The sequence below is a fragment of the Prionailurus bengalensis genome, chromosome C1 (assembly GCF_016509475.1).
Source record: "Prionailurus bengalensis isolate Pbe53 chromosome C1, Fcat_Pben_1.1_paternal_pri, whole genome shotgun sequence".
NCBI lineage: Eukaryota > Metazoa > Chordata > Mammalia > Carnivora > Felidae > Prionailurus > Prionailurus bengalensis.
In genome coordinates, this window is record NC_057345.1 from 198020435 (window position 1) to 198035410 (window position 14976).

The window sequence follows — 14976 nt, forward strand, 5'->3', positions numbered from 1 at the left end:
TATTTCACAGTAATGTGATTCCGTCGTAGAAAATGGTTAAATATATATATTATATTATATACATATAATATGTTATATATCACATTATATATATATAGTCACTAGTCACTAATTTATATCTGTTATACACATATAATCAAATTATAAATTATACTGATCTATTTTTATTACTATCCTTCTTTCCAATACTCCTTCAAATGTTTATTTTCTACTAAATGTATATATTTTTCTAGGCACTACTAATTTTTTTTTGTTTTTAACATGTAGAGAAGAGTGTCAATCTTTTTTATTTAGTATTTAATTTAAAGGATTAAGAAGAAAGTTTGAAAAATATGCTTATATCACTGCCTAAGCAAAAATATAGACATTTTCATCATTTATCATGTAAGATTGCTGAAGAGCATCAGGATTTTAAGTCATGTATATTTTCAGATTAAACGGTATTTAACCTTTGAGGAAATTTTGTTTTTTCCCTAGGCCAAGTGCAAATTGCATAGCTTTTTAAAATGCAATACAACTTCTATGATTAGACTTAGTACAAAATCAAATTTCAATTTAAAAGCCAGCTGTAAATACATACATACAAAATTGCATATGTATTATATTTAACAGTCTTAGAAACAGCTTTCAGAAACTATCATAGCTTTGAAAATTCCATTTAACCCAGAATATCTGTTTTGGCCCAACAGACACGTTTAAATATTAGTCTACTTCCTTTTTGATATTCCCCATCTCAATCAGCTAAGTTTTCATCATCTAAATACAGCACATATGTAGTTTACATGGAATTCAGACAGAAAGATAAAATTAAGTAAAAAGTTGAAATACCCTTAGTCTACTGCTTGCTTAAAGGTGCAGTTTCTTTTAACCTAATGATGATTCATTCTAAGTATTTTAGATATTGAATTTCATGGTCCTTTCTTGCTACCTATTCCAGTTAGTGGCATGGAAGAAAAACTTAAACTTCTATGCTCAGTGAGTAAACAAAGAAAATCAACCCTTGATATAGGAATCCTGTTTACTTATCTACTATTTGATAGAGTTACTAATATACCACTTATTTTTATTTATTTATTTATCTTTTAATGTCTGTTTTTAAGAGAAAGAGGGAGAATGCAAACCGGGGAGGGTCAGAGACAGAGGGAGACAGGATCCAAAGCAGGCTCTGTGCTGACAGCTTAGAGCCCTATGTGGGGCTTGAATTCACACACTGAGATAAGTACTTAAGCCAAAGTTGCACATTTAACCAACTGAGCCTCCTAGGCACCCTACAAATAAATATATGGCTTATTTATGCTACAAAGTTATTCAGGAAAACTTAAATTGAGGCTCGTTCTCCCTTACTATGCAGTCCAATCAAATTCTGTGCACAGCTGAAATAAGTGTGCTGTATTAGAAAATAGTGCATTTATGTCATCTTTCAGGCAAATGTGAAAATATACATATGGATCTACCTTATTATGTCATAGATGTTTCATCTAAATGGTATTTTGCTCTTCAATTTTTTTATGATTCTAAAATATGACTAGTTTACACATCCTGATTCTAATCAACCTTTTCAACACAATCTCTCTCACACAAGTCATTCTATCCAGTATTTAATAAGCTAAAACCAGACAGAGGCAATGGTCACCATTATTTAAACAAACTATTCAATAAATTATTTTCTAACCCAAAGGAATAAAGTACTTCATATACCTATTTATTTATTTATTTATTTATTTATTTATTTATTTATTCACTTAATTCATTTTTAGAGTGAGAGAGCTCCAGCAGAGGAAGGGATGGGGTTGGGGGGTGGAGAGACATCGAGAGAGAGAGAGAGAGAGAGAGAGAGAGAGAGAGAGAGAGAGAATATATCTTTCAACGTTTATTTATTTTTGGGACAGAGAGAGGCAGAGCATGAACGGGCGAGGGGCAGAGAGAGAGGGAGACACAGAATCGGAAACAGGCTCCAGGCTCTGAGCCATCAGCCCAGAGCCCGATGCGGGGCTCGAACTCACGGACCACGAGATCATGACCTGGCTGAAGTCGGACGCTTGACCGACTGCGCCACCCAGGCGCCCCTTAAGCAAGCTCCACACTCAGCATGGCACCCAACATGGGGCTCAATCCCACGACCCTGGGATCATGACCTGAGCTGAAATCAAGTGTGGGACGCTCATCTGACTGAGCCCCCCAGGTGTCCCTAAATTACCTATTTTTTTAATATGAATTATTCCACATAGCATTTTGATAAATCATGCTATGCAGAAGACAGCTTTACCCAGGCATAGATAGAGTTAAATGGGGAAGAAAGATATAGGAAACAAATGTAAATATAAAAACCACTCCCTATATTGTTGGACTTAATTCTGGTCATCTGCTTTGAATTGCCAGAGGACAATAAGGTAGACCCTGAAGCTAGAAGTAGGTTGAAAGGCAAATATTTCAGAATTTTATATTAAGCCGGACTAGTTACTGAAAACAGCTAAGGAATAGGTGAAAGCAGAGTTACTTGTTACAACTTGAAACTCATTACTGCCAGGCAGCATCCCTGATTACATTGTAACAGAAACATGCTAATGAAGCCAAGGTCTTAAGTTCCAGGGAGCAAGCCAGACAGCATCTTGCAGTCTCTGAGTTACAGCTTCATCTGCCTTCCTACAAATATGTGTCCTTACTCAGAAAAGGAACAATGTGTGAGTATAAAATGAAACAATATAGGTCCATTACTAGCACTGGAAAAGCAACACAAATTTCATGTCCAATGGAGACTGGTTGAAAAGCAACAACCTCAAACATAAAAATTCCATATATATCCTAATAAAGAAGGATGATAGTTCCATGACATTACAAGATGTTAATTATTAACTAAAAGACAAAGATAATATCTGAAATTAAAAATAAAATACTTTCTATGGTAAAGAAAAATGAACTATATGGTTTCTATCAAGAAATATATTGGAGTTTTATATTTCAAAATAAAGTTTTAGATGGCATTATTTCTTATATATACAAAAATTCCCTATAGCTTTGTGCCAAGAATACAATAAAAACAGCTATTTTTTTTCAAAAAAAAGGTTTTCTCATAAAATTTACTTTCCCATAACAACATGTGTTATTCATCATCTGAGAGAAGATATGTTTAAAGTATTTTTGCTTTATAAAACTATATTTTCTGACTTTTTCAAACACAGTGCCTTTTGCTATCAATAACAAAATATTAATGTTGCTATTTATTAATATAAGATATTAATTTATTTTATTCACTTTCAGTAATAAAGACATCTATAATCAAGATTTAAGACTTCTACACTACAGTGTAGACAGGTTCAATGAATTACTAAAGTTTTTAATATCTCAGGTCAATGGATCAACCACTAAAATAAATTTAGCTCTTCATAATCCTAAAAATAACTATGTCCAAAACAAGTTTCACTCAACTAAATACAAGTCAGAATTAAATATTTTTACCTGTTATATAAAAATTATATGCCTATTATATTATACCTGATATAACTATGCCTGTTAAGAATAGTCATTAATACTCCTCATATATACTCCACTTTATATACCACACTGTCTTACACTTAGTTGACACGTAATACTTATTTGCTTAAAATGAATATATCAAATAAAGAAAATAAATGTAAATTATAAAAGCTGAGCACTGAATACCAGCAATAGCAAAGAGGTCCAATGGAATGACAAAAGAGAAAAAACTCTTGAGAATTCTAATGATGGTAAAAGGTCTAAAAGTTCATTCCCATCATTCGCTATATTTCACCTCGTTTGAGAGAGTTCACAAAGTGTAAGACAATAACACAAAATCTATGATTTTTATGCCTCGCTGTTTTCTATTATGTCTTAACCTTGTGATGGTGATAAAGTACATAGTAAATAAGTTTTAGGGCCTTTTTCTAGCCAACTATGTGGTGTCTCAGGGGTCTAATGCTAACTATTGTCAACTGAATTTTTTTTCCCGTAAGAGAAATGCAAAAACTTGGAGGTTACAACACAGCTGGGTGAAAAGGTGCTTACAGCGATAAACTCTAAGGTTGATGTAATAAAAGCATCGTGAAAGTAATGCATTTCAAAGTATTTCAATAAAATACATCTAACAGAGATTAAGGAAGTAACTCCAAAACATTTTAGGGTGTTTTTATCTTTTTTCTGATTTTTTTTGTTTAGATTTATAATATATAAGCACATATTCCATTTCAAAAGCTTACTTTTTCTGTGTTCTTAATATCTTGAGAGATGGGAGTAGATGGGATATTTTAGTTATAGTGATAGAAAACCCATCTAGTTTAAGGGAAAAAAAAATAAAAAGGAAAATCACTTCAAAGTTACTCTCAAGTTCCAGGGGTATCTTTTGGACTCACTGGCTGTAATGCAACCAGTCATGAGAAGCAGACTGGAATGCGGAAATGAATGATTCCCTCACCAGTAATCTGGGGTGAATGGTCATCCTCTCTGCTCTCTGTTTCAGGGTGTTGGCTCCATTCTGCTGTCTGCACAGCCTTCTCTGACATTCCAACCACAAGAAAAAAGATGACTGTATTCTGGTATGCAAATAGTCAAGAAACTATGTACCCATATCAGTCAAGAAACTGGTATAGAAAATCACGGGAAGAGATTCTGATTGACCTATTCTGTGTCTATGCCCACGCACCTGACCTTTGGTGGTGTCATGAAGAAATAACATAAGGGTTAGATGAACATATTCATCTAGAGAACATATAATATACAAAATAGGAATCTATAAAGTATTAAGTTTTATGAAATTTTATTCATTTATTTGTCCATCAGACAAATACTTAATGAAAGCTCATGATATTTTAGGCACTGTCCTAGACATTGACTATTCAGATAGTGAAAGAGGTAGACAGGATACTGAGCTAAGTTGTTCTCGTAAATGATAGAAATTTGAGTGGTTTCATACAAAACAAATAAAACAAAATACTATGAACTCACTACTTAGAGAAAAAAATAAAGATGGAAAATCTTTTAAAAACAAAAGTAATTTCTTGTGTTCTTAAAGAAAGAAATTAATTCCAGAATTAATGTCTCTCTGAACACATTACAGGTTTGAGTCATTCTTAGAGGAGGGGAAATTGCACACCTGTGTAAGAAGTTGCTCAGTGAAGTACACTTACATAAATATATATGAAGCTTATGTAATAAATAGAATAGATTAATGTAAGATTACTACTTGCTGATACAATTCAAAACTTATTGAACACGATAGCATAATGTAAACTCACGAGATTTCCTTTACATGCACTGAACTTATTGTAATGTGCCAATATTGGACAAATTAGGTACTTTGGAGGGAAACCACAAAGAACACAAATGAACCATAATGTAGTTCTAAAGAGAGAAATTTTTTGTATTACAGTTTTCCCCTGCTATCGGAAAGGAGAGTGTTCCTATGAAACCCTTCCTTCTTTGAAATGGTGTGAAGCAAAGAAGCAATGATCATTTTGTAAAAGCGAAAATCCTCTTCAGATTTCTTTTGGTTAGCAAAAACAGGTAGTATTATAGGTTTTACATAACAGTGAAGTGACATAAAGCAAATTTTGAATAACAGAGAAAACCTGGAAATGGAGAGCTTTCAGGATTTTCTAAGGTACAGTTAGAGTGGCTCATCCAATACAGTAGCATAATGGAGACTTCAGCTCATAGTCCCTGTTTTAAGGGGTCATTCAGAAAAGTACTTATAACACTGAACTCACCTAAAAACAGAGAATAGGGTATGTGGAGAGTTCAGTCCTTGGTCTACTTTTTGGTCTAATTCTTTTCAATCCCCCTTGATTTTTTCTAAGCCCCAAATGTTAAGTAGTTAATTTGGATGCTGATGTCCCCTGGATACCTATCTGTGGTACAAAGTTCTCTACCTCTCCAATTTAATATTTTATTCCATGACAAGTTTCTCTTCATCCACTCTACACTACAATTTCCATGAAGGTGAGAATGATGTGTTATTTACTTACATGCATATGTCTAATATCTAAAGCAGTAAACATTAAGTACACTTGTATTAACTCTGACTTAGAGCCTTCTTTCTAAGCCTTCCCTTATATTACTTCCATCAGAATGCCTTTCTCTTCCACCCACTCACCTTTTAAGTTCCTATTCATTTTCTCATGATTCAATTTAAGCATTTCTTTGATGAGATCTTTCCTGAATCCTTCAGAATTAGCCACTCCTTTCTTTGCCCAGCACCCCCATCTACTATTAACAAAAGACCATACCTTCATTCAGATTTTGGTATCTTATTTCTCTCTTAGCAACTATAAAAATTTTATATATGCACATATACATACTGTATACATTATATACACCCACATACACATAGACACACACATATACACAATACTTAATGTATCACACACCTGTAACCCTCTACAAGACTGCAAGATTGTTGAAGTCAAGGACAATAGATTACTTGCTATTGTATTCTTGGGCTCAGACTATTTGTTGACTGAATAAATAAATGTCACAAATAGAAATAGTTACTTTCCAAAGGAACAACAGATAAGTTAACTAACAACCAAAATGTTGCTTTTAGTAATAAAAAAAATAGTATTACCTTTAAATAAATAGATGAGAATAAAGGTATGTTCATGGGTCATTACTAAGCTTACATGTATTGTCAGCTTTATAGTGCTGTTTAAGTTTTGAGGTGGTTTCTTTTCTGTAGTTGTTACCCTTCTAGATATATTTATTCAAGTTTTCAAAGTGTTTAAATATTCAAAGTATTTAAAGATCATTGCTTCTTTTTGTTACTACTTATTTAGGTATGGAATTATTTAAATTATCGTAGTTCTTTAAATAATTCACTATCTCCTGAATAGTTTACTGTATCAGTATTTGAAACACTTTTGTCTAGATTTACATAAGACAGTACTCCTGAGAAATGTGTAAATATTGTTGAAAAAACTCAAATAAATTAAAGGGATGCTGTTATTTAAAATACATCTTATTAGTTCTTGTAAAAAGAATAAATTCATAGGTGCGAAGATAGTATCTCTTTCAAGTTCAGATATTCCTGTATCTATTCTGGTTAAAGCAAAACATAAGAAACTGAAGGCATTAAGCAATGATAGTCTGTTAAGCAGACTAAGGATGTAAAAATGAGAGCCAAAACAAGTTTGTAAAAGGACTGGTTGTCTCTGAGTAACTTTTTATGTACACACCTGCACGTATGTACATGCATATATCAACCTACATAAGTACTTATAATTCCCTGTGTCTAATTTTACTAATTTGTAGGTTTGAAAAATGAATGTCATTTTACTCCTACAGATAATAGTATTAGTCTTATTATGGTAATATAGAATAGCCTGAAATTTCCAAAGTGACAGAAAAGGGACAGAAAGTGAGATTACTAAAGTTACCAATTCTTATCTGATTGGTCCTTTGACTCTTCTAGTTCCCAGCCTAACACATTTCCTCTTGCATGCAATTCAGAAAAAGGCAGACTTACTAGATATCATGTACAACACCCTGACAGAATCTTTCAACTCTCTTAGGATAACAGTAACTGCTCTAAACTCAGGGTTTCAGTCATGACAGCATTGTTACTCTTGTTCTTTTACTAGGCATGCCTCAATATGTCTTCTGCCTACGGTCATGGTCCCTGCCAGGCAAAAGAGCATAGCCATCAAGTTGAAGCAAGATGATCTGTCTTTATGCATCGTGACACCACCGTCCACTCACAGAGAAGAGAAGAGAAAGAAAGAGACAGTTTTACCCGCAGAAAGGAGAGGTCCCGGTTGTGCTCAATACTGGTTATCTCCAGGTTGCCCATGACCACCTCACAGTTCTCATAGTATTTGCGCAAGGCTCGATACTGCTGCTCCAGGTCAGAGAGAGAGCTCAGCTTGTTCTCTGTCCCTGCACACACTGCCAAGACAAAAAGATACACAGGAAGTTATATAACCTTTCTATGCCATGCACAATGAAGAAGTCTCCCTCAACTCTTGACTCCACATGCTCTACTCTGATTCCCTGAACTAAAAACTATTTTGAATGTCATTAATACACATAAACCACACACTGATACACATCCTCACTTTTATTTTTTCCCCAGCTATAAGGAGATATAATTGATACATATACAAGGTATACAATGTATGTATTTGATACACTTACCTGTTGAAAAATGATTACCATCATAGCATTAGCTAACACCCTCGTTTAGGTCTCATAATCACCATTTTTTTTTAAATTTCTCATTTATTTTTGAAGGGGATGGGTAGAGAGAGGGAGACAGAGGATCTGAAGCGGGCTCTGTGCTAAGTGCAAAGAGCCTGATGAGGGGCTCAAACTCACGAATTGTGAGATCATGACCTGAGCCAAAGTCAGATACTTAACCGAGCCACCCAGGAACCCCATAATCACCATTTTTTTTTCACAGTGACATTTAAGATCTATTCTGTAAGCAACTTTCAAGTATGTAATATAGTATTGTTAATTATAGTCACCATGCTGTATGTTAGAGCCTCAGAATTTGCTCATCTTATAACTGGAAGTCTGTACCTTTTGATTGGTAATCTCCCCCAAAGCCCCAGGTAGCTAACACTTTACTCTCTGTTTTATGCATTCGGCTTTTTTAGATAAGACATATAAGTGATATTATGGTTTTCTATTACTAAACTGCATGTTCTAAGGACAGAGGATAAGAAGGCATGGGTCCCAAAGAAACAGAGCAAAGAGGGAAATTAAAACAATCACATTTGTAGTGACACATAAAGCATGTAAATACATTAATTTCATTTAAACAAGATTTTCTTTAGAACTTATAATTTACTATATTTCCTAAAAGAATAAACCTAAATAAGTAAAAAATCAAAATATAAATGTTAACAATTTTATTCTTAAAAATAATATTTTTCTATTGCTAAATAAGCCGCTCTTAAGTAAAATTTTTACATAATTAAAACTTGTGCCTTTAAGCCCTCAAATACTACATTTTAAAATACAAATGTTCTAGCATCAGCAATCAGACAACAAAAGGAAATAAAAGGCATCAATACTGGCAAAGATGAAGTCAAGCTCTCACTTTTTGCAGATGACATGATATTATACATGGAAAACCCGACAGACTCCACCAAAAGTCTGCTAGACCTGATACATGAATTCAGCAAAGTCACAGGATAAAAAAATCAATGTACAGAAATCAGTTGCATTCTTATACACTAATAATGAAGCAACAGAAAGACAAATAAAGAAACTGATCCCATTCACAATTGTACCAAGAATCATAAAATACCTAGGAATAAACCTAACCAAAGATGTAAAAGACCTGTATGCTGAAAACTATAGAAAGCTTATGAAGGAAATTGAAGAAGATATAAAGAAATGGAAAAACATTCCATGCTCATGGAATGGCAGAATAAATATTGTTAAAATGTCCATACTACCCAAAGCTATCTACACATTCAATTCAATCCCAATCAAAATTGCACCAGCATTCTTCTCGAAGCTAGAATAAGCAATCCTAAAATTTGTATGGAACCCCAAAAGACCCTGAATAGCCAAAGTAATATTGAAGAAGAAGACCAAAACAGGAGGCATCACAATCCCAGCCTTTAGCCTCTACTACAAAGCTGTAATCATCAAGACAGCATGGTATGGGCACAAAAACAGACACACAGACCAATGGAGTAGAATAGAAACCCCAGAACTAGACCCACGAAAGTATGGCCAACTAATCTTTGACAAAGCAGGAAAGAATATCCAATGGAAAAAAGACAGCCTCTTTAACAAATGGTGCTGGGAGAACTGGACAGCAACATGCAGATGGATGAAACTAGACCACTTTCTTACACCATTCACAAAAATAAACTCAAAGTGGATAAAGAACCTGAATGTGAGACAGGAAACCATCAAAACCCTAGAGGAAAAAGCAGGAAAAAACTTCTCTGACCTCAGCCACAGCAATTTCTTACTTGACACATCCCCAAAGGCAAGGAAATTGAAAGCAAAAATGAACTACTGGGATCTCATGAAGATAAAAACCTTCTGCACTGCAAAGGAAACAATCAACAAAACTAAAAGGCAACCAATGGAATGGGAAAAGATATTTGCAAATGACATATCAGACAAAGGGCTACTATCAAAAATCTATAAAGAGCTCACCAAACTCCACACCCAATAAACAAATAATCCAGTGAAGAAATGGGCATAAAACGTGAATAGACACTTCTCTAAAGAAAACATCCAGACGGCCAACAGGCACATGAAAAGATGCTCAATGTCGCTCCTCATCAGGGAAATACAAATCAAAACCACACTCAGATACCACCTCACACCAGTCAGAGTGGCTAAAATGAACAAATCAGACTATAGATGCTTGAGAATTTGTGGAGAAACGGGAACCCTCTTGCACTGTTGGTGGGAATGCAAACTGGTTCTGGAAAACAGTCTGGAGGTTCCTCAAAAATTTAAAAATAGATCTACCCTATGACCCAGCAATAGTACTGCTAGGAATTGACCCAAGGGATACAGGAGTGCTGATGCATAGGGGCACTTGTACCCCAATGTTTATAGCAACACTTTCAGCAATAGCCAAATGATGGAAAGAGCCTAAATGTCCATCAACTGGTGAATGGATAAAGAAATTGTGGCTTATATACACAATGGAATATTACGTGGCAATGAGAAAAAATGAAATATGGCCTTTTGTAGCAACGTGGATGGAACTGGAGAGTGTGATGCTAAGTGAAATAAGCCATACAGAGAAAGACAGATACCATATGTTTTCACTCTTATGTGGATCCTGAGAAACTTAACAGAAACCCATGGGGGAGAGGAAGGAAAAAAAAAAAAAGAGGTTAGAGTGGGAGAGAGCCAAAGCATAAGAGACTGTTAAAAACCGAGAACAAACTGAGGGTTGATGGGGGGTGGGAGGGAGGGGAGGGTGGGTGATGGGCATTGAGGAGGGCACCTGTTGGGATGAGCACTGGCTGTTGTATGGAAACCAATTTGACAATAAATTTCACATTAAAAAAAATAAAAAAAAATAAAATACAAATGTTAAGCAATTTAGATTGATATATTCGTAAACATATACTAGAAATAGAATATGTTGTAAAATATGAGTTTTTATTGATATCAACTGGGTCATTCATTAGTATTCTAAGGTATATTCATTAGCATATTCATTAGTATTCTAAAGTATAACAGACTGACAGTAAAGGATCTCAGTATGACTTCTTTAAGGGCATGGATCATGAGTCTGTTCATAGATGAGCACTGAGTGTACATACATGTTTTTGTTTTGTTTTGTTTTGTTTTCTGTGTTGATATTTTCCCTATCTTCCAGAAGTCAGTGTTTTAGTTATTACTTCTCATGGTTTGTATACCTGCCTGTACAAGATCCTTATCACTTAATGTACCAATTCAAATATTCAATTGCCTGAAAAAAACTGTATTATGCATCTTGTAATAATAGTATGGAAAGTGTAAAAAAAGGATGTGAACTTATCTTCTTTGAGGAAGTTACATAATATACAGCAACTTAAGGCAAGATATAAAGTATAAACTTTGAAGACACTGGAAACAGAGCTGCGTAATAAAGTCACATCAACAGCTGTATGTTATGCACACAGAAATGACAAGTCATAATGCTTTAGTGGTATTCAAGGGAATGGGTCTCTGTACACAAAGGAAAAAAAATCTAGATGGATACATTCCAATAATTAAGACCAACTTAACAACAATTGTTGCCTACTGACATATCAAAAATGACAAAAATCTAAATTTAAAAGTATTGAATGATAATGTAGACCTTTAACCATAGTGGAAGTTCACTGCTAAAATAAAAACAAGACACAAACTTTCCTCATCTGGATGTCTAAAGTTTATCAAACAGTATATTTTATAGAAATATTATTTTATAAGTGAAATTATGTCCCTCTAAAAGATATGTTGAAGGCTAAGACCCTGGTATCTGTGACTATCACCTTGTTTGGAAACAGGGTCTTTGTAGATGTAATCAAGTTAAGATGAAGACATTAGGTAGGCCCTAAACCCAATATGATAATGGCCTTCTAGGAAGAGGAAAACATCATGTGACTACAAAGATAGATGGTGGGGGGCGGAGGACAAAAAAAATATAACCTCTTTCTCTCAAAGATGTGAGTGAGATGCAGCTGTATGCCAAGGAATGTCAAGAATTGATGGCCACTACCAGAAGCTAGAAAGAGCCAAGGGAAGATTCTACCCAGTCTCAGAGGCCCTGCCGACACCTTGGTATTAGACTTTTAGCCTCCAGAACTGTGAAGGAATAAACTGCTATTGTTCTATGGTTTGTGGTACTTTGTTAGAGCAGTTCTAGAAAACCAATACATAATATTTAGACTGTTTCTGAAATCTAACATCTAAAGAACTGTTAAATTTCATTTCCTTTCTCCAGGGTCCTGTCACCCTATCACCTCCAAGCTACTCCCCTGCGTTCTCCCTTGCTGAGTGCCAAGTCTCTCACATGCCATGCTGGAATTCATTTGTTACCTTTGAGAATGCAGCTTTTGTAGAATGCTAGGGATGGAGGCAAAGACTTCTTGAATCTTCAATACCCATTCTCTTCTTCGTTCATAGTAAATAACTACACAACTTTACCTGGGCATATGGCCACCCCAATAAAAGATTACATTTCTCATTGCTGCTCTTGGAGGTAACGTTGTATGCTATCTTGCCAGAACTTCATTTAAATCATGATTGGAGTCAACTTTGTCTCTTTTCTTCTTCACACCTTCCTTATGCTGTCTGGAATGGGAATGGGATGGCTAAACCTTGATCCACCATCTTGGACCATAAGACCTAGGGACACATCCTAGATATTTGTTGAGAAATAAGCTAAAAGTAAGCATGGTTTTCAAACAATTAAGATTTTACATTGTTTTATTATCATTAACATAAAGATAATGGTGAATTTTGTTAATGACTGCTAAAATATTATACATAGCAAGTATTAAATTCTAGTTAAGTTATACGCTTTTGACCTTAAGTAATTTTTACTATTCCATTACATTGTTTGACTAAATAAAATTCAACTCAGAATGAAATTACAAAACCATTATTTTTTTTTAATTTTTATGTAAATTCCAGTTAACATAGTATAATATTAGTTTCACCTGTGGAATTTAGTGATTCGATATTTACATACAACACCTGGTGCTCATCACGACAAGTGCCGTCCTTAATCCCTATCACCTATATAACCCATCCCCTGCCCACCTCTCCTCTGGTAACCCTCAGTTTGTTCTCTGTAGCTAAGAGTCTGTTTCTGAAGAAAAAACAAAGTTATTCTTGACCATTTGAGCATTTTTACTGGTTCTGTGGAAGGTTCACTTATTAAAACTAACAGACATTAAGAAAAATTAATTTCTGTTGATAAGTACAATAATTTCAACACAGCGGGTGAACCAAAGTGATTGATTCATGTACATGATCCTTAACAGCCAATATCAAAGTCTATTTTTTTAATTTTTTGCCAATATACTCCAGAGACTAAGAAACACCTTTAATCCACAATACTTATTTTTATTGCTCCTAGAAAATTTATACCAAAATCTTTATAAACTTGTAGAATGTCTGTTGAGAAAAGGTACTATGATATGGATTTATGAAATATAGATTTCCATTGTTTTACATTCCAATGAGAACAAGCTTATATTTTAATACAACTACTGATGGGGAAATTATACATCGATTAATAAACTTGCTGCACTATTTCTAAAATATATGCAATGCCACACTGAAATTTATATACAACTTATGTTGCACAAGTTTCTTTCAATTGGAAATAAAACCTGTACTTTTTTTTTTTAATTTTTTTCAACGTTTATTTATTTTTGGGACAGAGAGAGACAGAGCATGAACGGGGGAGGGGCAGAGAGAGAGGGAGACACAGAATCGGAAACAGGCTCCAGGCTCTGAGCCATCAGCCCAGAGCCCGACGCGGGGCTCGAACTCACGGACCGCGAGATTGTGACCTGGCCGAAGTTGGACGCTTAACCAACTGCGCCACCCAGGCGCCCCTAAAACCTGTACTTTAATATCACTATATAAAAGTCAATATGTAAACATCTAAATGAAAAGTTTTCTAAGATATTGACTGCACTCTGACCTTTTGGATAGAAACCTGAATGAATTTAGGGAGAAACATTTATTCATAGAATTGTAATCACTAAGCATTTTTCCATATTTCTCATCCTGAATATATGAAAAAAGTATATACTATAAATTACTATGGTTATTAACTATTATAATCATCTCTTTATATAAGAAAGCCACAAAGGCTGTAAACTCTTTGAAAACAGTACAATTTATTATTATTATTTTTTTAAAGTAGGCTCCATGCCCAGTATGGAGCCCAACCTGGGGCTTGAACTCACAACACTGAGACCAAGAAGTGAGGTGAGATTAGGGCACCTGGGTGGCTTGGTCGGTTCAGCATCCATCTCTTGATTTCAGCTCAGGTTATGATCTTACAGTTCATGAGTTTAAGCCCCATATCAGGATCTGTGCTGGCAGTGGGGAGTCTGCTTGGGATTCTGTCTCCCTCTCTCTTTGTCCCTTACCTGTTTGTTCTCTATCTCTCTCTCAAATAAAAATAAATTAAAAAAGAAAAAAAGAACTGAGATGAGATCGAAAGAAGAACGCTCAACCCACTTAGCCACCCAGGTGCCCCTTTTTCTTTTCTTTTTTTTTTCTTTTGTATTGGCTGAACTATACAGCATAGTGCTTTGCAAGAAATTATCATTTAATAATATTCATTTACTCTCTATAAAAACAATTATAACTGGGATTCATAACATAGCCCTCAATTCAGAAAATTTTTCATTGTTTAATAAATGATCAGCTGTGTTTTGTATATGCCATATGAAAACAAAATTGGAATGAGTATGCTTAGAAATATTTTTCGACAACAACAAACTCCTCCAATAAACAGGAAATCCGATTAATTAGAATATTGTCCAA

The 14976-nt window shown here is 34.6% G+C and overlaps 1 protein-coding gene across 4 annotated transcripts in view; it reads right to left on the reverse strand.

Moving 5' to 3' along the window:
• ERBB4 (erb-b2 receptor tyrosine kinase 4) overlaps window positions 1-14976 on the reverse strand; it is a 1144797-nt gene that overhangs the window by 716930 nt on the left and 412891 nt on the right. For all 4 annotated transcript variants that reach the window (XM_043577726.1, XM_043577724.1, XM_043577727.1 and 1 more), the window contains exon 2: window positions 7742-7893. In XM_043577726.1, the coding sequence (XP_043433661.1) occupies window positions 7742-7893 (152 nt within the window). The remainder of the gene's footprint in view (window positions 1-7741; window positions 7894-14976) is intronic.